Below are 23,386 nucleotides of genomic sequence, written 5' to 3'. Positions count from 1 at the left end.
AACAGATATCAAGACAAACTTAAATTCCTGAACTTGCCCAGAGACAGAAGACAAACGTGCTCAGGATCACCAGGGAAACACACATAAAAAATACAATGAGGGCCAGCTGTGATGTAGTGGGTAAAGCTGCTGCCTGCAGTGCTGGCATTCCATATGAAAGCAGAAGAGGATGGCCCAAGTCCTTGGGCCACTGCACTGCTTGAAGACCCAGAGGAAGCTCATGGCTCCTAGCTTCAGACTGGCCCAGCTCTGCCTTTCAAATAAATAAGTCTTCTAAAAAAATACAGTGAGGTTTTACCTCACCCCAGTCAGAATGGCTCTCATCCAAAAATCAAAAAATAATAAACCTGGCAAAGATGTGGGGGAAAAGGTACCCTAATACATGCTCCAGGTAAAATACCCCGCGCCAGCCCCCTAATACATGCTGATGGGAATGTAAACACATTACAGCACTACAGAGACAGTATGGAGATACCTCAAAAATCTGAATATAGATCTACCATATGACCCAGCCATTCCACTCCTGGGAATTTACCCCATAGGAAATGAAATCAGCATATGAAAGAGTTATCTGCACCACCACGTTTATAGCTCAATTCTCAATAGTTAAGATATGGAACCAACCCAGATATCCATCAACTCATCACTGAATAAAGACATTGTGGCCAGCCCGTGGGCTCACTTGGCTAATGCTCTGCCTGCGGTGCCGGCACCCTGGGTTCTAGTCCCGGTTGGGGCGCCGGGTACTAGTCTCGGTTGCTCCTCTTCCAGTCCAGCTCTCTGCTGTGGCCCGGGAAGGCAGTGGAGGATGGCCCAAGTGCTTGGGCCCTGCATCCACGTGGGAGACCTGGAGGAAGCATCGGCTCCAGGCTTCGATCAGTGCAGCGCCGGCCGTAGCGGCCATTAGGGGAGTGAACCAGCAGAAGGAAGACCTTTCTCTCTGTCTCTCTTTCATTATCTATAACTCTCCCTCTGTCTCTGTCTCTCGCAATGTCTAACTGCCTGTCCAAAAAAAAAAAAAAAAAACATTGTGATATATATACATCATGGAATACTAGTCAGCCACAAAAAAAAAAATACAAAAAAACCCTGTCTTTTGCAACAAAATAGATGTAATTGGAGACCATTATGCTTACTGAAATAAGCTGGTGTGAAAAAAGACAATTATCATGTTTTCCCTGACTTGTGGTAATTAATATATTGAGTAGCAAAAAAATATAATGTATATAGGCAAAATTGACATTTTGAAATTTGGTTATCATTGATAGCCCTTGTCTATACTCTTAAGGAACAGTGGCCTCTCTACTTACTACTTGTTTAATTATTTATTTAGTGGAGTGTTAAACTTCTGAGTATAAAGCAAATTGAAAGCATGTCATTGTAAAAAGAAAAAGATGAAAAAAATGAGGAGGGGTGAGAGTGAAGGAGGGAGGATAGGGTAGGAAGTACCATTATGCTCTTAAACTGCATATATAAAATAAATGAAAACTGTTCCCTTTATGTAAATTTTGAAAAGTAAAAATAAAAGAAAGTAAACAGTTCTTAAGAGTGTAATATCATTTATCTATAATGGCACTTACAAGTAGAATCATCAATCCATTAAAAAATGATTCTGAAGTTTTTCCTTTCTGTGAAGTTAATTCATTCTTTCAGGAAACCATTTAGACAATGAAACAGTCCACTACACAGTGGTAGAAAAAAATGAAATACAGTCTTATGCAACAAAATGGATGAATCTGGGAAACATCATACTTAGTGAAATAAATCAGTCCCAAAGGGACAAATATCGTATGTTCTCCCTGATCTGTGATAACTAATAGATCACTAAAAGCAAATCTGTAGAAGCGTAATTGACACTTGGAGAAACAGTGACTTGAACAGCGCTTGTCTTGACTGTAGATGAATAGTTTTCTTGTTTGTTTGTTTTCTTATTGGAGAATGGGACTGGGAATAGGAGAGGGAGGAGGTGGTGGGGTGGGAGGTATGATGGGAAGAATCACTATATTCCTTAAGTTGTACTTATGAAATTTGTACTCAGGAAATAAATGGTTTCTTTGGGTGGGGGGACATTCTTCTTTGGAGAAATCTAAAGAGTATTTGATTCTCTGAAAGTCTGTTCCATGACATCAACAGTTTCTAAAAATTTGACACTGAATGAATTTTTTTTTTTTTTTTTACAGGCAGAGTGGACAGTGAGAGAGAGAGAGACAGAGAGAAAGGTCTTCCTTTGCCGTTGGTTCACCCTCCAATGGCCGCCGCGGCCGGCGCGCTGTGGCCGTCGCACCACACTGATCCGAAAGCGGGAGCCAGGTGCTTCTCCTGGTCTCCCATGGGGTGCAGGGCCCAAGCACTTGGGCCATCCTCCACTGCACTCCCTGGCCACAGCAGAGAGCTGGCCTGGAAGAGGGGCAACCGGGACAGAATCCGGCGCCCCGACTGAGACTAGAACCCTGTGTGCTGGTGCCGCTAGGCGGAGGATTAGCTTATTGAGCCGTGGCGCCGGCCTTATTTCTTTATTTCTTAAACTCATATATATATATGAGTTCCCAGAGATCTGCTAACTTGACTATTGGCTAAAAGCAGCAAATGAGGTATCAACAATGTTGCTCTATCTTATTCTAGAAGCTAAACCTTTTTGACAGTTGTCTGTTAGTAAATTACTTCCCTGCTGAGAGAAAATACAGTCATCATGCTGAATGCTACCTCAAAATGACAAAGGAGAGCACTAGGGGTTGAGATGTACTCCCCCAAAAAGATATGGTGGTATTCTAACCCCCCACCCCCATACCTCAGAATATGACCTTATTCTGAGACTGAGTCTTTACAGATGTAATTAAATTAAAGTGAAGTCATTAGGGTGGGCCCTAATTCAATATGGCTGATGACCCTATTAAAAAAGAAAGTTAGGGGCTGGTGCTGTGGCACAGTAGCCTCAGCCTCCACCTGTGGTGCCAGCATCCCATATGGGTACTGGTTCAAGTCTGGGATGCTCACCTTCTGATCCAGCTCTGTGCTATGGCCTGGGAAAGCAGTGGAAGGTGGCCCGAGTGCTTAGGACCTTGCACTTGCGTGGGAAATGCAGAAGAAGCTCTTGATTCCTGGCTTTGGATTAGCTCAGCTCTGGCTGTTGCAGCCATTTGGGGAGTGAACCAGCAGATGGAAGACCTTTCTCTCTCTCTCTCTCTCTCTCTCTCTCTCTAACTCTGCCTCTCAAATAAACAGATAAAATCTTAAAATAAATAAATGAATATAGAAAGAAAGAAAGAAACCTAAACAAGAGGCAGGTAGAAGGAAGACAATGAGCCCAGACCCAAGGACAGGAAGCCATTTGCAAACCACGCAGAGCGCACTCCCTCCTCACACAGTCAAAGGAACTAGCCCTGCCACCTCCTTGATTTCTGACTTTTAACCTCAAGACTTTGAGACAACAAATTTCTGGTGTTCTGTGTTTTCAGTTTGTTACTTTATTGGGGAGCCAAGCAATGATATTAATGTAGCACTGGTTTGGCAGAATCATGGAGTGAGCACAATCCTCAGTCCTTTTCTAAGCACCTTTTCCAGATGAATATTTTTGTTAAATTATGAGAAACCTATCTAGAAGTACTTCCCAAGTGGTCACGAACTCTCGGATGGAGCTGCTAGAGTCAAAATCCAGCTCTGGGAACTGGCCCTGTGTGCAGTGGGTTAAGCTGCTGCTTGGGACACTTACATTCCACATTAGAGTGCTGATGAACATCTAGGCTACTACATTTCCAATCCAGCTTCCTACTAATGTGCCTGAAAAGCAGCAGATGATAACTCAAGTACTCGAGTTCCTGCCATCCATGTGAAGCCATGGGGGAGACCTGGGTGGCGTTTCTGACCCCTAGCTTGAGCCTGCCCAACCACAGCTGTTGGTGACCATTCGGGGAGTGAACCAGCAGACAGAAGATCTCTCTCCCTCCCTGTATCTCTGATGTGGGTGATTCTATGCCTGGCTGGAAGACTGCCTTTCTAGCCTATACAGGAGGTCAAGAGGGCATGGCACACCATGCTCCCCAGGAAAAACTCTGGTTGAGGACTCAGCACACTGAGACCCACATATGACCTGACTGCTGGCAAGCAGCAGGGTCCCCAAGCACATTTACCCCACCCCTGCTTCCTGTTGAGAGGCCTTGTAATTGTCAGCTAGATAAACAACTCCCAGATGTGGCCCAGACCCAAAAAACCATCTGGAAGGCTATATGACCTTCAAGCTGGTTGGAGAAGCATAGCGGCACCAGTATCAGCTTTATCCTATAGAATTAGTGTTGCTACCCTGAGCTAGCTACTCCCCTTTGCCTGCCCTATAAAAGCTTGTGCCTAACTGCTAATAAATGGATGCATTCACTGAAACTGTCTCTGCTGCTTCTTATCGAAGAATGCTATCGCCCTACCATGCCAACAGTGTGGGCCTCCAGGAACGAACACACTCTCTCCTTCCCTCTCTGTTATTCTGCCTTTTAAACAAAGAAGTCTTTTTTTTTTTTTTAATCTAGCTCTACCCTTAATATTGGCCTGACAATTGGTAGGTTACTGAATTTATATAAACCAGTACCTACCTCATACAGGCATAAGAAGCAAACAAGTGAATGTACACCAAAGCACAGCATAGTGCTTGATAAATGTTAGCTATTAGGGCCAGCATTGCGGTGTAGCTGGTAAAGCCACCACCTGCAGTGCCAACATCCCATATGGGTGCCAGTTCAAGTCCCAGCTGCTCTACTTCTGATTCTGGTCTCTGCTAAGGCCTGGGAAAGCAGTAGAAGATGGCCCAAGTCGTTGGGCCCCTGCACCTGCTTGGGAGACCTGGAAGAGGCTCTCCTGGCTTCAGATTGGCAAAGCTCTGGCTGTTGAGGCCATCTGGGGAGTGAACCAATACATATAAACCTCTGTCTCTCTCCCTGCCTCTGCCTCTCTGTAACTCTACCTTTCAAATAAATAAATAAATAAATCTTTTTTAAAAATGTTAGCTATTAGTGTTCATGTTCTTTGTAGCTTCTTTAATTAACTTGAGTTTGTGGTGGAATCCAGCTATAAGTCAGCTCCCTTGGTGCTATGTTTTTCAAATGGGTTGGCCAAAGACAAAGACAAGAGAAATCTCCTATTTTTTGTTCTTCCTGGTTTTGTAATTGTGATGAGTAGCATTTGGAACCACAGCAGGGCTCCCAAAATGATGAAAGGAAAAAATTCAAGAACTGGCAGAAAAAACAATCACACAAAAACATTCATTGGTCACCATTTTTATTGGCACACATTCTGTGGAAAGTCTTAGCTGTGGAGGAAGACAGTGCAAAGATGGAGCACTGGCCTGGCAGGGCCTTCAGTTACCAGAAGGATGTTAGTATTGAGAGTGGCAGAGTTACAAAGCCCTCAGGTCTCTAATTTCAAGTTGCTCTCTGGTAATTTTAATGAAAAGGGAAGAGAGGCCCTGAAAGGTAAGTGCAATTGAACCGCATTATCAGATTAAGAACAGGGTAAGAGTTGGATATTAAGCAATGGGCTTTCTCAATGGTGAGAAAGAGAAGAGTTCTGTCACACAGTAGGAAGACAGACCCCAGAGAGCAAACAGAATGGAGGGCTAAGAGCCCAACATCTTCATCCCTGAAGAGCTGTGGAAATAAGATTATGGTGAGGATGATGATTGCTGCCAAATGATGAGCAGCTATTACATAACAGTATTAATTATGTTTTAATTGGGAAATAGTTCATTAAACTGTGTTAATTGTTTTGCATACATAGTTACCACACTTGCTCTCCATACAACAACCTTGTAAGAATGTTACAAAAGAGAGCAGAGCTCAGATGGAATAGCAACTCACCTAGCATCTCAGCAGCAGGGCGTAGAAGCTGAGACCATCATCCTTTATTTTGGACAGCCAAATAGAGTAGCCACCAGGAATAAATGCTGCTAAGGGCCCTTCTTGCTCTGTGATTTTATATTTCTAGAACATCTAAGCCACAGCAATGAGAAGTTCATCAGTGAGGTCAATTTACTTTGTCTTCCAAGTAAAGTTTTGAAATATAAAAAAATACCATTAGCCAAAACAACTACCATAACTGTCTTGATAAAAGATCAGGTTCTCACACAAAATTTTTGATGAATTTGGGCCTGGAATTGATTGATTTTGTGTTACCATGAACTTGAGAAAACCAACCATTTTCTTTTGAATAATGAGATTGCAGCATTTCCCCTTACATGTTTCTAGTAGAGTGTAATGAAATGCAGTGCAAACCACAGGAAATTCTGTGGTCAGGTTTTGAACTTGAGTGATCTTCCTCAGCCATAACACCATGACAAAGGTAGTGCAGAATAAAAAGGGGGAGACATACTGGGGAGGTCTTGGTTCTTCAAGTGACAGGCAGCTTGGATATAACAAGAAAAACATCATTTCAGGAAAGAGAGGGGACCTGACTTACCATACTTGGTTATAAATATTTCCATTTATACCCAAACTAACAGCAAATCTGGGGAAATCCACCTAGGATGCCCGGTCAGCTCCCAGAAGCTAGAGAGGGAACATGAGAATGCACTTGACTTTGACTCCAACTTAGGTGACAAGCATTTTCTGACTGCCTTGTATTTTCAGAGCTAAGTAAAGATAACTCCTAGCAGGATTGCGTAAGATCCCTTCTACATCTTGTCCCTAGATGGTTAAGTTGTGCTTCAGTTTCAGCAGGAAGTGAAGTAAGACCACCTGTACTTCTGCAAATTGCCAAGGAAACTTTCAAAAGATACATTATCAACTCAAAATAGGTTGATGCAAAAAGCAAGTGAAAATGAATAGCAGCAGAAAGTGACACCACTTTTGGATTCTTCTTATGTGAATGTATACTATGCACATTGGCTGATATAACCTTTTCAGCAACCTTCTATGTGCCATATTGATGCCTTCTTTTACAGATGAAAAAAGCCAAGGATTTGAGAGAGCTGGGTGTGACACACAAAGATACATACTACACACACATAAGTGACTAACGTGGGAATCAGTCTTGACTCATAAGATGCTTGACTCATAAGATGACCCACTCACATGCACACAAATCAAGTTTTCAAAATGACCTATTCATATGTTTGAATTTGCTCTTCTTTTTTTTCCAGTAGCAAAGGCAGTTAGTCTGAAATATTTGTCATTTTTACATTGGCTTACAATTACCTATGCTATTAAGGCTACCAATCACCCCCTCTTTTCTTCTCCTACAGTCAAAACAGGACAAAGTATTTTCTAATTAACCCAAGCTCTTCTGTGTTAGAAACTCTGCTTCAAATAAATTAAAAATAAAAGTTATAAACAAAAAACATTTGAATTTCTTAGGAAAAAGCTGTAATAGTCCATTGAAGTGGGTCACGAGGAAAATCAACTCATGACTTTAAATGAAGTCAGGAGCTCCAGGATGCTGCCATCAGAAAGGTTATGTACTTAGCCCAAGATCAAGTGTTGAATAGTGGCCAAGTTAGGAGTTGGAACTCTAGACCTTTAGCTCACATATCCAAGTCCTGGACATGATCTGCCCTCTTAAAATGGCTGGGCGGCGCTGTGGCGCAGTGGGGTAAAGCCCTGGCCTGAAGCGCCAGCATCCCATATGGGTGCTGGTTCAAGTCCTGGCTGCTCCTCTTCCAATCCAGCTTTCCTTGATGGCCTAGGAAAGCAGTAGAAGATGGCCCAAGTCCTTGGGCCCCTGCAACCTCGTGGGAGACCTGGAAGAAGCTCCTGGCTCCTGGCTTCAGATCAGCGCAGCTCCGGCCATTGCAGCCATCTGGGGAGTGAACCAGTAGATGGAAGACCTCTTTCTCCCTCTGCCTCTCCTTCTGTCTCTGTGTAACTCTGACTTTCAAATAAATAAATCTTTTTTTAAAAAATGGCTGTGGTTTGGGTATGTGACAAAACAACTTTCATGGAATTGGACAAGCCACTTGCTGAAGCCAACTCCCTCCCTGTTGCTATCCCTCTCCCCAACACCCAGTGCCAGGGAAAAACGGAAACCAAGTGAGATTCCCCTTTTTACTGGGTGTCTGTGCTAATTTGTTTTTGCCATTGTTGAATCATACAAATGCAGGGCTGCTACTTGGACACTAGGGGGCGCTGGAAACTCACAGAATCCTTGGGCTCCCCAGCAAGGCTCCTTAATCCCCTGTTGGATCACAGATATTGGGAAGGAACATGTTCTGTACCTTTACTTCTAACAAAATATCACTTCTGGGGCCGGTGCTGTGCCCTAGCGGGTAAAGACGCCACCACCTGCAGTGCCAGCATCCCATATGAGTGCCAGGCTCGAGTCCCGGCTGCTCCACTTCCAATCCATAGCTCTCTGCTATGGCCTGGGAAAGCAGTGGAAGATGGCCTGCCCAAGTCCTTGGGCCCCTGCACCAGATGGGAGACCTGGAGGAAGCTCCTGGCTCCTGGCTTCAGATCAGCACAGTGCTGGCCATTGCGGCCAACTGGGGAGTGAACCAGCGGAGGGAAGACTTACTTTCTCTCTCTCTCTCTCTCTCTCTCTCTGCCTCTCCTCTCTCTGTGTAACTCTTTCAAATAAATAAATCTTTAAAAAAAAAAAGTGTCACTTCTAAATGGATCAAAATTTATCATGTTTGAAACAAGCATTTTCTTTGTCTAATAGCTTACCTACTGGAGAATTCCAGTAGCACAGCTATTTTGGCCTACCTCAATCTAACATCTCTGGAGAGAGGGCACAATAAAAAACAAGTCCCCACTACCTGAGAGAAAACCATCATCCTTCAAGCCCAGCTATTCTTAGAGCCTAAGATAATCCAAAGGAACACAATATAGTCAATCAGTGATAAATGTAATAAATAGCCAAATGATCGAAAATACTCCAAGGCATAAAAAAAAATAACCCCCAAGGTCCTGCCCACCTCCGGTACCCACAGCTCACTGGGCTTACACACTGCTTTCCTGGAGAGGGAGTATGCATGGGTGAAGCTGGCCACTTGGAGAAGCCGTCATTGGCTGCATTTGGGGAAGCCCAGAGAGGAACAGAAAGAAGGGGCAGCAGCCTCAGGGTGTTCTCATTTCTTGAAACCCCTCACAGAGGCCCTAGGTGGCCCCCTCCATGCTGAAGCCTTTCAAAGCTGGGCTCTTGGCAACAGCCTTTGAAATATCTGGGTGCTGGCACATGGTTTTGACATTAATATGCAAATAAGAATACTCAAATCTCTCACTTCATGCTTTAGGATCTTTTTAAAAATTCAGCCACTAACCATGACTAAAAAAAAAATAATAAAGGAGAAAGAAAAAGTGGTATGACCTTCGCTTGGTTTCTCCCACTGACCTCCTTGTGCTGAAGCGAAAGCACTGTTCAGCCCAGAGACAGTGATGGCCGGGCTCAGCCGGGAGCCCAGGCCTCCTAGTGCTGCAGACATTTCCCTTCCCCTCTCTCACAAAAGCTTTGGGCTGGATAAATAGGCACTACTCAGCTCTGTCAATCACCGTTACTGCTCTGTTTTCCTGACTACTGAGATGCATGAAAAGCCAAAGTTGGCTACAAAGTCCCCCTTGACGTATTCAGGGGAACCCTGGGGAGCGTACCCGGGGTCATGTCTGTAAACTTGCCAGGCCGCTAATTGTGCGTATCATTTCCTTACAATCCCTCCATGCTGTCACTTGGGCCTGGATAATCACTTTGGCTTCCATACTTCTTCCTTTGTTTGCCTGCTCTCCGGAGATGGGCCTGCAGGGAGGCTCCTCGGAGGCAAGCACGTCTCTATAACAAGATGTGACAGTGAGCTCAGGGAATTTGCTGACTAAACATAATTATGAGAGAGACTTGTGTTGCTTTCCTGGTTGGTTTTCTGAGATGCGAATGTGAGGGAAAGGCTCTCCTATGCCATTACGTCGAGGACAAGGGCAGGCACAGAGCAGCTATTGGCTGACCAGCCAGATAGCAAAGCCACCCTGTGCACAGGAGGAGGGGTGAACTCCAACAAAGCCCCAATCAACTGTCAAACCAAGCCCAAGGCAGAATGATAAGCGGTGAAGATGCAAAACAATAACCCAGTCCTTAGAAGATGAATTGCTTCCATGTTCAAAATTCCTGGCACCCTGAGAAGAATCAGAGTGTTTGGACATTTCTTTGCTTTGTCATCCTCTGTGAAACAGGGGTGCTTCCAAGCTTTTGTCACAGTGACAGTCCCATGAGTTGCAGGCTGGAGATAGAGCAAAGAGCATCTTACAGTGCAGAATAAGGACAAAGCAGCTTTGTTGTCAAGTGGACTATGACAACCACACCAACATGGATAAAAAAGAAAACTTCTGGGCTGGCACTGTGGTGTAGCAGCTTAAGCCTCCACCTGCAGTGCCAGCTTCCCATATGGGCACCAATTTGAGTTCTCGCTGCTCCATTTCCAATACAGCTCCCTACTGATGCACCTGGGAAAGCAACAAAGGATAGCCCAAGTGCTTGGGCCCCTGCACCTATGCAGAAGGCCTAGAAGAAGCTCCTGGCTCCGGCCTGGCCAAGCCCCAGCTGCTGTGGCCATTTGGGGAATGAGCCAATGGATGGAAGATATCTCTTTCTCTCTCTCCCTCCCTCCCTCTCTCTCTTTCACTCTGTATTTCTGCCTTTCAAATAAATAAATAAATCTTCAAAAAAGAGATAGAGAGAAAAAAAACAGAAAAGAGAGAAGAGAGAAGAGAGAAGAGAGAAGAGAGAAGAGAGAAGAGAGAAGAGAGAAGAGAGAAGAGAAGAGAAGAGAAGAGAAGAGAAGAGAAGAGAAGAGAAGAGAAGAGAAATCCTCCCAGTTTCCCCCTCTGGAGGCCTGGCAGTAAGTGCAGTCTCCAACCCAAACCCACCCTTCCAATGACATTCTCTAGCTCCCAGTCCCTAACTTTCCTCCTGGTCTTGATCACTGACCTTGCCCCTGACAGAAGAAAACACACATTTATGCACCTGCTGCTTCTGTGAACACTGCCCCTTGATGGGGTTCAGTACATACTTCCTACCCCTTGGTATCTGAGGAAATAGAAGAAGCACCTCCCTCCCTCCCTTTTCCCTGAAGCAGTTTGAAGATCCTCACTCAGGAGGTGCTCTCTCTACTTTCCAGAAGAAAGAAGCCGAAGACACAGGACACAAAGAAGAATCTGAACAAACAGGTCTTGCTAAGTCTCGCTCAGTTTATCACCATTAAATCACACCCAATTATTCTCTAATTATACTTCTCCACAACTGATCACTCTTCATCAAACCACAGAGCATTAAACTGTACAAACTTAGGGGTCGGCATTGTGGTGTAGTGGTTTAAGCTGCCACCTACAACGCTGGCATCCCATATGAGATCCACTTTAGAGTCCTGACTGCTCCACTTCCAATTCAGATCGCTGCCAATGTGCTAATGTGAAAGCAACAGAAGATGGCCCAGGGCTTGGGCCCTTGTCACCCATGTAGGAGACCTTGATGGAGTTCCTGGCTCCTGGATTTGGCCTGGCCCAGCCCTGACTGTTGTGACTATTTGGAGAGTAAACAAGTGGATAGAAGATCTCTCTCTCTCTCTCTCTAACTCTGTCTTTCCAATAAATGAAATAAATCATTTTAAAAAGAAAGAAGCTGGCACAGCGGCTCACTAGGCTAATCCTCCGCCTTGCGGCGCTGGCACACCGGGTTCTAGTCCTGGTCAGGGCGCCAGATTCTGTCCCGGTTGCCCCTCTTCCAGGCCAGCTCTCTGCTGTGGCCAGGGAGTGCAGTGGAGGATGGCCCAAGTGCTTGGGCCCTGCACCCCATGGAAGACCAGGATAAGTACCTGGCTCCTGCCATCGGATCAGCGCGGTGCGCCGGCCACAGCGCGCTGGCCGCGGCGGCCATTGGAGGGTGAACCAACGGCAAAGGAAGACCTTTCTCTCTGTCTCTCTCTCTCACTATCCACTCTGCCTGTCAAAGAAAGAAAGAAAGGAAGAAAGGAAGAAAGAAAGGAAGAAAGGAAGAAAGGAAGAAAGGAAGAAAGGAAGAAAGGAAGAAAGGAAGAAAGGAAGAAAGGAAGAAAGAAAGAAAGAAAGAAAGGAAGGGAGGGAAGGAAGGGAAGGAAAGAAAGGAAAGAAAGGAAAGAAAGGAAAGGAAAGAAAGAAGGAAAGAAAGAAACCAATGTGCCTTTATTTTTTAAAAACGTGCAAGTCTGTTCCCTGGGGTCTTCATTTCTAAAGGCCCTTGAGTCATGTAAAACTTTAATCAACTGATGCACATGCTTTTCTCTTACGAACCTATCTTTTTTTTCCAGGGGCCTCAGCCAGGAACCCAGCAACCTTGGAAAGAAATCTTCCCTCCCCTGTACACTATGGAGAACCTTCTCCAAGGCTTCAACACCTTCTAGTGTTTTTTCTGGGCTTCATCTTCCCTTATTGTTATGGAGACAGGTATTAAGGAGCACATTTTTTAGTAGTGGAAAGTGAGGTGCAAGGACCACAGATGACCTCCAGGGACACAGAGCACCAGGGCAACACTGCTCATCTCCCAGCCTTGTGGGCTTGGCCAGCTCCTGACTGAACAGATGCACCCGTGTGTTTACTGCTGTTGACCTTTGCTCTTTTGTCCCCTCCTGCGGGTCATTGGGTCACCCCACTGCCTTGGTTCCTCCACTGGGAAGCAGACACAAAGCTGCTTTTTTCTGGTAACTCTCCTGAGACAGGGTCGGGACAAGAGTATGGATGGGGCTGAAATGTTAATGTTAATGTAAGGATTACCTTTTGGGGCTGGTGTTGTGATGTAGGCCGGTTAAGCCACCACCTGCAAAGCCTGCATCCCGTATGAGCAATACTTAAGTCCCAGCTGCTCCACCTCCAATCCAATTCCCTGCTAATGCCACTGGGAAAGCAGCTGAAGATGGCCCAAGTACTTGGGCCTCTGCATTCATATGGAAGACCCAGATGAAGCTCCTGGCTTCGGCCTGGCCCAGCCCTGGCCCTTGTGACCATTTGGGGAGAGATCCAATAGATGGAAGATCTCACTGTCTCTGTCTTTCCTTCTCTCTGCAACTCTGCCTTTCAAATAAACAAATAAACCTCAAAAAAAAAAAAAAGCCAGAATTACCTTTTAAATTCCCTAATATGATTCTTTGTCTCCACCTTCACTACTGGAGACCATTGGAACAAGTCAGCATGTTTTTTGAAGATAACCCAGTATTTCATCACTTACATAAAGCACTCTGATTTTATAGAGAAATGTAGCATTTAAATTGGAATTGGAAGCTTTGCTGCAATGAGTCAATCCCCAATACCATATTTCTTTACTTTTTTAAAAAAGATTATTTATTTGAAATGCAGAGTTAGAGAGAGAGAGAGAGAGCATCTTCCATGCCCTGCTTCACTCTCCAAATGGCCACAATATCCAAGGCTGAGCTAGGCGGAAGCCAGGAGCTTCATTTGGGTCTCCTATGTGGGTGCAGGATTCTAGCACTGGAGCCATCTTGCACTGGTTTCCCAAGGACATTAACAGGGAGATGCACTGGAAGTGGAACAACCAAGACTCAAACCAGCATTTTTATTGGATGCTGGCATCACACGCAGTGTCTTAACCCTGCTTTCTTTCTGGTCCTCTGGTTGCAGTTCCCAGCATCCTCATTGTGGGACTGTGGGCAGAAAGACAACAAGGAGGCAGTGGAAAGTGATCTGACTGCCTTTTAGGAGAAACTTTGCTAAATCAGTTTCTCCTAACAGGGAACTCACTGAATCAATTATACCTATGGGATCTGTTGGGCTTGTTAACATTTGTGCCCATCTGGCCAGCTTTCCATACTGCTCCTCTCTCTCTCTCTCTCCCCACAGGGAAGGGGGAAAGAGACCCCAAGTTGAAATCCATAGGATAACCGCCCCGTTTCAGAGACTGCATTTCCCAAGTGTCTTTGTAAGAGTAGCTCTGGTTCCCCTAAGTGGCTCCAGCCAGGAAGGTAGCGTCAGGTGGGGTGAGGAGGCTGTGGGCACCAGCAGTCCTGCCTCACTCCTCCAGGGTGATCAGGTCAGTCCTGGGATGCTGACAGGTGGCCGGACCATCTTCTCCCCTTCCCCAGCTCTGACACGGCCGCACTAGTGATGTGGCAATGAATATATCAGTCTTTGATCCAGGATACTGTCTCTCACAAAGACAGAAACAGTCAATGGAGACTGGTAAGTGTGCAAAGAGGAACAGTGACAGTGAGGGAATAAACATCCATTCACGATCAAGTGTGAGTCGCTCACACAAATACCCAACATGAGTGGGCCAAAGAATAGCTCATAAACGAGAAAGGAGAAGAAAACCCGAAAACGGTACCTCTAAGCAAAAGCGGGACAGTTCGCGCCGAGACCAGGCCACATTGGAGGGGCGTCTACGCGGGGTCCACGGCAGAGGGATAGCCTGCCCCGGCACGGCCCCTCTTTATAAGGAAGTGGGCGGTCCCTCGAGTGGCTATGCAAAGGGGGTGCTCGCCTAGCGCGCCTGGGTCCCGGATGTGACCGGTGCATTCTGGGAACGTGGGCGTTATCAAATTGGCGGTTAAAGAGACCGCTTCCTGACGCAGGCTTCTAGAGCCCAGCTCAGCACACCCAGCTATCCTGCTGCCTCTTTATCCCGCATCAGCACTAGCAGGTTAAGTACCACTCCCGCAGCACTATAAATCTTTGATGAGCTGCCTGAAAAAGTACTTGTCTCTCAGGGTTTCCTTACCACCACCCCCACCCTTTGCGACACAACTTTCCTTGGCCACGTCTGCAGGGGCTACAGTGCCTCAGGCCTCCTGGGAGCCCTGCTGCAAAGGAACACAAACCACACCTTAATGACCCCTCTCTGGACAGACTGCTGAAACTCAGATGGCTTCCAACCCAGCTGGTGCACAGACACTCTTCCGGTTGGGTTCTTCCCCTGCGGGGACACTTTCTAGAAGGTTACGGAGCTAAGTATCCTTGGCTTCCGTTCGTACCCTGCAATCTATTCAAGATTTTTCTGCACTGCCTACAAGATCCAAAGGGTGCAAAGGCAACTGTCTGATCCTCCCTACCCATCCCCACTCCCAGACCAAGACGGCGCCTGTTGTGCCTGGATTTCAAGAGAGGTCACAGAATAGGTTTCATTCTGAGACCTACATCATTAGTCATCTGAGAATAAATTTCGCGTGGGAACAAGGTGTCACCTGGTGGCTCCAGTCCTTCTCAGGCTAGCAAGAGCTCACGAAATCCAAAATGTGGATTCCCAGAATGAACGGTACTAGACGTGGCCTCAGAGCATCCCACAATCAGGGAGGAAGAGCATACAGAGAAAAGAACAAAGGAGCCTTTTTCCTGGGTCCAGGACCAGTCCTGGGGAAGTTAAGTGCCTGACCCAAGCCGAGGATGCTGCCCGCCTGGCCTCCTGCCGGCTCCCTGATGTGCCCCTTTCACAGCATCCAATGGCCTCTCCTGGAGCATCCCAGGAGCCCTGCTATGTGAAACTTCCCACCTAGGCCTACTAGCCCACCTCCTCAAATGGCTACAACTGCCCCGGGGACTGGACTGGTCCAAAGCGAGAAGCCAGGAGCTTCAACCAGGTCTTCCACATGGGTGGCAGGGGCCCAAGCACTTGGGCCATCCTCTGCTGCTTTCCTAGGCACATTAGCAGGGAGCTGGATCAGAAGTGGAGCAGCTGGGACCATATGGGGTGCCGGAACTGCAGGTAGTGGCTTTACCTGCTACACCATAGTTCATGCCCCCAAATAAATAAATTTTTTAAAAAGCAAGTGGAATTCCATTCATGTAACCATAGACTTTTCATCCAAGAGCTCTTGTTAAATTTTATTAGTGTTACCTGAAGGCAAGGTAATAATGCACATGGTCCAGGATTGATTTATCTGTCCTTGATAGAATGGAAGTCACTAGAAGCTTTCTTTGGACAGGAAGTTTTGATAAGAGTTATGGTAGATTTTAAGACTAGGAAGCTGTTGGGCAGGTAGGGCAGAGTGGAATGGGATGGAGCAGGAGTCAGGACTGGGTGGCATCGAGTGGGACCTTTCCTTGCCTATGTTAGAACTCAGTATAGCTAGGAGCACAGAACTCAATCCAGTTCTCCCACATGGGTATCCCCAACTACTGGGGCCATCATCTGAGGCCTCCCAGGGTGTAAATTAGCAGGAAGGTGAGTCAGAAGCTGAGGTGGGATTTAAACCAGGGACTCCCGTGTGGGATACAGACATCCCAAGGACGACTTAAGTGTTATGCCAAATAGCCACCCTGCAGTCCGAATTTTAGAAGGTCATTCAGTGTCTCAGTGATTTTCAAAGCCTTCACAGGCAGCCTTCCCAAAGCCAGCTTGATTAAAAATAATAATAAAAACAAAACCCAGATTAAATTCATGATTAAAAATTCAAGTTTAAAATATTTATATGCATTTTACCACTGTTTAAAATGTTTAACAGTTTAAGTGACAAAGAATAAAAAAGCTATGATTCACTTGTTTGACTTTTGGGTTTGTTTGTCCTTTAACCCAGAGTCCATTTGTGGACCCATCGGAAGTCAGCAGGATGCCGTATGTTCCTCCCAGGTGGCTGCCTGCCTAGCCAGCCAGCCTCTCTCCCTGACTGTCAAGGGCTCCTTTGTGTGCTTTAGGGAATTCAGTATGAGTCCCTTGCTCTGCACAAGTCCCCCACAGTGTTGGATCTGTAAAGGATGTTTGCAGGGCGTGGGGTGGGGGGGGGGGTGCGTTCCTGCCAAAAGGAACCCTGCACAGCAACTTTCAGCCCTGAGACTGTCACGCAAGCCCTCAGATACTGCAGAAAGTGGGGGATGGCATTTCTAAGATGCATCTCTCTGGGGCAGGCACTGCAGCACAGTGGGCTAAACCCTCCGCCTGCAGCGCCAGCACCCCATATGGCCGCCATTCGAGTCCCGGCTGCTCCTCTTCTGATCCAGCTCTCTGCTATGGCCTGGGAAAGCAGTAGAAGATGGCGCAAGTCCTTGGGTCCCTGCACCCACATGGGAGACTTGGAAGAAGCTCCTGGCTCCTGGCTTTGGTTCGGCCCAACTCCAGCTGTTGTGGTCATTTGGGGAGTGAACCAGTGGATGAAAGACCTTTCTCTCTGTCTCTCACTCTGTCTGTAATTCTGCCTGTCAAATAAATAAAAATCTTAAAAAAAAATGCATCTTTCTGACAGCTCACCTAGAGAGAGATTTGAGGATGAAAATTAATATACTATCATTCAATCTGCTTTCTTTGAAGTTGCTGTAACAAGCTTAGAAGTTACTGAAACAGTTGCAGTGAGTTTGAAATGACCTAAATTCTAAATGAACACTGGAATAGAGATAAATCATTGAACCCTAGCACTTGAAAGCTGGAGGAGGACTCAGAGAACACCTTGGCCAACCTTCTCATTTTCCATCTAAATTGACCAGGAAGTACAACAACTTACCCAGGGTCACATGGCCAGTTCAAGCCCACTCATTCCATGAGCCATGTTACTTGTCAGTGCGACTGCAGCCTGTATACAAGGGTTTTTTTTTTTTTTTTAATTAATTAATTTGAGAGGCAGAGAGAGAGAGATCACACTTGCATCTTCTGGTTCAGTCCCGCATTCTCCAATTGTCAGGGCTGGGCTGGACTGAGGCTGAAGCTGGGTGCTGCAAACAACCCAGTCCTCCCATGTGGGTGGCAGGGACCCAATTACTTGAGCCATCACTGTTGCCACCCAGGGTCCACACTGACTGGAAGCCAGAGCCAGCAAGTTGGAGCCAGGCATTGAACCCAGGCATTAAGATATAGAATGTGGGCATCTTAACCACTAGGCAAAGAGCCCATCCCTGCACATGCAGGCTTTTTTTTTTTTTTTTTGAAGATTTATTTATGTATTTATTTAAAAAAGAGTTACAGAGAGAACAGAGGCAGAGAGAAAGAGAGGTTTTCCATATGCTGGTTCATTCCCCAAATGGTCACAATGGCCGGAGCCGGGCCGATCTGAAGCCAGGAGCTAGTAGCTTCTTCTGGGTCTCCAATGTGGGTGCAGGAGCCCAAGGTCTTAGGCCATCTTCTACTGCTTTCCCAGCCCATAGCAGAGAGCTGGATCAGAAATGAAACAGCTGGGTCTTGAACTGATGCCATTTTGGGATGTTATCATGGCAGGTGGCAGCTTTACCCACTACACCACAATGCCCCTGTACATGTAGTTTAAACATTGTTCTTGGCAAAGACTAAAGATAAATAAATGTACTCCCCTTCTAAAACCAAGGTACCATCTCCATAATGTGCATAATCATTGTTTTTGTTGCAAATAACCCCTGAATGAATCTGGTTCTTTTACGATTTGGGGAAATGGCTGCAAAGCACTGTGCCAAGAACAGATCAACGTTGCTTATCTTCTACAGCTTAAGTATGTGCCTCAAATACTGCATTCTTAGATGGTGCCAAAAAATAAAACCTGAAAAAACAAAAACTGGTAACAATACATGGATGAGGGTATTTCAAAAAGTTCATGGAAAAACTGAGTTAACAGATAAGTTTATTTTGGTGCAAAATTTTTTTGAAATCGATGCATAGGTTTTTCATAATACACAATTTCCATAAACTATTTTTTTAAAAACTTACTTTTTTATTTGAAGGGCAGAGTTATAAGGAGAGAGAAAGAGGAGAGGGAGAGAGAGAGCCAAAGAGACAGAGAGAGAGAATTTTCCATCCACTGATTCACTCCCTAAATGGTCACAATGGCCAGGGGTGGGCCTGCCCGAGGCAGGAGCCAGGAGTTTCTTCCAGGTCTCCCACATGGGAGAAGGGTCCCAAGGAGTTGAGCCATTTTCCACTGCTTTTCCAGGAGCATTAGCAAGGAGCTGGATTGGAAGCAGAGCAGTTGGAACTCAAACTGGTGACCTTATGGGACGCCAGCATCAAAGTTGCCTTTACCAGCTATGCCACAATGCAGGCCGCTCCACGGACTTTTTAAAGACCCGTGGTTTAACTGTGTTCTTGGAAACAGTCTGCGTCCTTCCTGCTCTGTAGTAAAAGTCTCTTCACTGTCAGGGAAGGCTCAGAACTTTCCAAGTTCTACTATTCCTTTGGCACATAGAGTTTTCTCAAGGAAGTTACAGCTACAACAGGACTCAGGGAAGCCAACACATAATGTAACTGAAGAAAAGTTCTTTGCAGTTGGGTCTGGAAACTTGGAAAGGGATGGAAGAATAAGTTCATACTTCAGCTTGTTCTCTCATTCAACAAAGGTGCTAGGTGCTAGATGCTGGGAATTCTGTGAAAGGATCTACCCCAGGTGGTTGGAACAAGAAGTGTTGATAAGACAGGAGCCCTCAGAAGGGCCCAGGATAGGTGTACTTCAGCCATGGCTCTACCATCCATGCTGTGACCACATTCAGGTCACTTTTGCCTTCTTGGCTTTCCCTCTTCCATGTACAGAAGTGTTTATTCCCTTTCCTATCACTCTCAAAATACAATAAAATAATATGAAACTTTTTAATCATCTTCATTGAATCCTCATTACAAGGTATGTGCATCCCTTCAAAGGCCCAGATAAAATCCTGATCACTTCCATAATATGCTTCATTAAGAAAGACATTGAAGAAAGGTGGCCGTTTCTATTTAGAACAGCAGTTCTCAACCCTGGGTATGCATCAGAATCATGTGACAGGCCTTTAGAAACCCAGACTAGCATCTGCTCTCTTCCTCAAACTTCATCACACTAACGATCATGTCTTACTTTATGCAAGGCACTGTGCTACACTCTACACACATTTTTCACATTCGACTCACACAACCAACTCAGCAGAAGCAGCAGCTGAAGCTCAGAGAGATTAACAGCTTACAGGCTAGGAGGGCCTGGCCCCTGTGCAGAAAGTAATGAGTTGGGACACTGTGTTCTTGACAAATGACTCTAATGAGAGGAACACTGGTTATCGGAGGAACAGGAACATGTCCCTTTCCTCTCTGGTCTGCATTAGCCAGGGAGAGCACACAGAGACTGCTGACCACTGGGCACTGGCTGGGCCAGACTCTGACATCTGTTGGTTTCTGGAGACCTGTTTGATTGCTTTTCTACCACTTATTACAGGATATCATGGCCAAAATAAAAATTAATACAGAGACTCATTCGTTTTCAAAGAAATGGTCTAGATTTGCTTCCAGGAATAAGTAGTACAAAACTGATGTGACAAAAAAAGCACTCAAGCTTTCTACATAGCCAAATGCAACTGACTCACAACGAGGGCTTAAGAAGCACACGGGAGACATCTGATAAAATACACATTTATTAGAAATTTTTCAGCAGCATCATTTCCAGTTGCTTTTCTAATCAAAGTACATTTCAAAGTAATTACAATCAGCACTCAAAATATGAGCAGCAAAAAATATCTTGAGAACTCAGGGATAAAATAATCAGTAGTACATGTTTCATTCATCCATCCATCCAACCACTCATTCATTGTTTAACAAATGTGCAAGACTAGCACAGAGAGCCGGGAAAGCTACGTGCTATGGCAGCTGTGTTTTCCTGCCTGGATCCCGCTGTGGAGACTACCGACTATTCCAGAGAGGGGCAGGGCTGTACAGTACATTGTGATACAAATGTACAGATGTAGGCAAAGGATCTAAAAAAGGCTCAATAAGAATGACTTCCCTTTCTATTCGTGTTCAACTTTGGAAATAAATAGTCATTAAAATGTTCATTTCACACACAGAAACAAAAACCCAGTTGAGGCTTCACTTAACTGGTATTTGTGTTGCACCTTACTTTATGAAGACACAGATTTGGTTTTAGTAATTCAGCTACCAAGTCCCACTTACTGGAGTAAGTGACCACCTGAGTTGTCGGGCAAGGGCATGAGTGGCTATATGGTCCACATGGGGAAAGAGCTCATTCTACTAAACACATTCTACTAAATATAGCAAGGTGCCCTTGCTCTAGGACACCTGTACTTCATGACATGGCATTTCTTCAGAGATGTTACAAACACAGAAGTTGACTCAACAGCGAGAGGACACATGCCAAGTAGAGTGCTCTGGCCAGACAACACAAACATGCAGAGAGTGGAGTTGAACTGCTTTTTCTACCTGCTATCTGAGGCATCTACCATCAACCCCAAATGTCTATACAACACATCGTGGCCTCTAGCAAGACACCCATTAGTCAAGTTGAAATGTAATATTGAACATTCATTAAGTGCTGGTGTGTAGGAATGGACCAGAGAATAGTGTCTGGGTTCCTTCCCTGGATACTTCCAAAGGAAATATGTGTGATGCCTCTTTGCCAGGCACAGCTAAAGGCCGTCAAGTCAATTCCTTTCCTCACTGGATCATTTATTTTAACAATCACCAACCAATTCAACAGATATTTTTATTAGCAGATTCAATGATGTGATAATCTTTCCAAAATTTACAAATGTACAATATATTTATAGCATTGCCTTCAGATAGCTTCAGTGCAAAGATATACATATAGTACATTGTGGTAATTATTTGTAAAAATAGGAAATGGCATAAGTAAAAAAAAAAAGACACACAAGACACTTCCAACTGTAGGCAGAGAAAAATATATTTTTATAAAGTACTGAATGTGGACTTATTTTTTCTGTTTGTAAAAAATACATGTGCAAAAATGTGTTTCTAATGATTCCCTAAACAGCTGGCGTGGCTATACCTCAGAGTCTTCTTTAACAACTTTCACAAGGTTTGCGGTATCTTTAAAAGTGTCTTCTGTTGCAGTGTAGCCGGGCGTTGGGTCTCTTTTTGGAGAAATTTTATCAGGGAGAGATGGTGATGGAGGTGGGGCCCCAGCATCCCCTTCCTTTTGCTCGTTGTCCATCTGAAACCACAATGAGGCAGAAATTGGCCATTTATTTCCTCAACACAACCAGAAACAATTTGGTACGAAGATTCATCTTGGCCAGCTGGCTCAGAAAAATCTGAATGCTCGTCCACTTTAGCCAAGCAAATGATCTAGAGTGAACAATGCCTGTGCTAAGGAAAATAGCTAAAAATTACCTCTGCATAGATTGGGTTTTCAAAGTTGGTGGTTTGTTTCGGCTTTCGTTTGAAGATATTCCATCTTGGTACCTAAAGGAAAGAGGAAAACAAACCAAAAAAACTTCAGCAAAGGAATTTTTTGTGGGTTACTTTTCTCCTTGTCTAGGTTTTAAAATTTCTTCTCACTGAAAGGACCAAACCATTTGGGACCTAGGAATGTGGGACCTGGCCGAGGAAATCACCTGTTCACCTCTTTCTATGGCCCTGGAACCATAACTGAGACTTTGCATGGTTTTCACCTAATGATCTCAAAACACATCCTTGATTTGAAGTTCACAGTTTATAAATCTGTACCCACTGAGTCTAGAAGCTTTGACAGGCAGCTCACTCTGGCTACTTCCATACAGATGGAATGCATTAAGACCAAGACACCTAAGAGCTTTCTGGGGCTACTGGAGAACAGAAAGAAAAACGGGCCATCAAAGAAGGAGGTACCTTTCTCTGAAGGGAGGAGAGAACTTCCACTTTGACTATGACCTTGCCTGAATAAGACTGAAGTCGGCAAACTCAAAAGGCTTCCATAGCCTTGGCAACTCATGACTAGAGCCTAGGGAGATTACTGACACTATAAACAAGAGTGTCAAATTGTTAAGTCAACAATAGGAGTCACTGCGTACTTACTCCTCATGTGGGATCTGTCCTTAATGTGTTGTCCAATGTGAAGTAATGCTATAACTAGTACTGAAACAGTATTTTTACACTTTGTATTTCTGTGTGGATGCAAACTGATGAAATCTTTACTTAATATATACTGAATCGATCTTCTGTATATAAAGATAATTGAAAATGAATCTTATGTGAATGGAATGGGAGAGGGAGCGGGAGATGGGAGGAGTGCGAGTGGGAGGGAAGTTATGGGGGGGAGCCATTGTAATCTGTACTTTGGAAATTTATATTTACTAAATAAAAGTTAAAAAAAAAGAAAAGGCTGAGTTTAACTCTTGTTTCCTAAAACAAAGTCTTGATTCTTGTTCAGTTCAGGAATGGCCTTTCTCCCTTCATCATTTCCTCCTGTAATCATAATGACAAGAGTTAAAACAGCGCACAGTCTTGAGTGCTCACTACATGTCAGGGATTATTCTAAGAGTTTTGCAAGTGTCTGATCTAATCCTCTCAGCAACCCCTTTAGGTGGGTGCTCTTATTACCCCTACTTGATAGAGGCTGAGGCACAGCAGGAGCAAAGAGCTACACTGTAGGCGAAAGGGCAGGGAATGACCACTCAAGGGACAGCACAAACTACCCTCCATGACAGCTGGCAGCCCTCACCTAGCTGCAAAGCTGCCAGCAATGCTGGCCACAGCTCTGGCTGCAGGATAGGAACCTGGCAGGAGACCAGGGAACCCACACATTGTATGCAGTGTATTATACTCTGTGAAAGTACAGGACCCACAAGTGAAGGAGTAG

The 23,386-nt window shown here is 45.1% G+C and overlaps 1 protein-coding gene and 1 long non-coding RNA gene across 2 annotated transcripts in view; both read right to left on the bottom strand.

Annotated features, from left to right (window-relative positions):
* Nucleotides 1–14,405, bottom strand: part of LOC103348770 (uncharacterized) — an 85,719-nt gene extending 71,314 nt beyond the window's left edge. The window contains exon 1 of the long non-coding RNA XR_016230832.1: nt 14,272–14,405. This is a non-coding gene — a long non-coding RNA (uncharacterized LOC103348770). The remainder of the gene's footprint in view (nt 1–14,271) is intronic.
* Nucleotides 14,406–21,273: 6,868 nt separating this feature from the next.
* Nucleotides 21,274–23,386, bottom strand: part of LRP2 (LDL receptor related protein 2) — a 227,247-nt gene continuing 225,134 nt past the window's right edge. Inside the window, exons 78-79 of the mRNA XM_008258707.5 lie at nt 21,940–22,011; nt 21,274–21,760 (exon numbers count right to left, since the gene is read on the bottom strand). Coding sequence (XP_008256929.3) covers nt 21,590–21,760; nt 21,940–22,011 — 243 coding nt within the window. The 3' untranslated portion in view covers nt 21,274–21,589. The remainder of the gene's footprint in view (nt 21,761–21,939; nt 22,012–23,386) is intronic.

Source organism: Oryctolagus cuniculus, chromosome 3 (genome assembly GCF_051225735.1).
Source record: "Oryctolagus cuniculus isolate XC-2025 breed Fujian yellow rabbit chromosome 3, ASM5122573v1, whole genome shotgun sequence".
NCBI lineage: Eukaryota > Metazoa > Chordata > Mammalia > Lagomorpha > Leporidae > Oryctolagus > Oryctolagus cuniculus.
The sequence above is the reverse complement of the archived record's forward strand: the minus strand, read 5'-3'. Positions and strand labels throughout refer to the sequence as shown.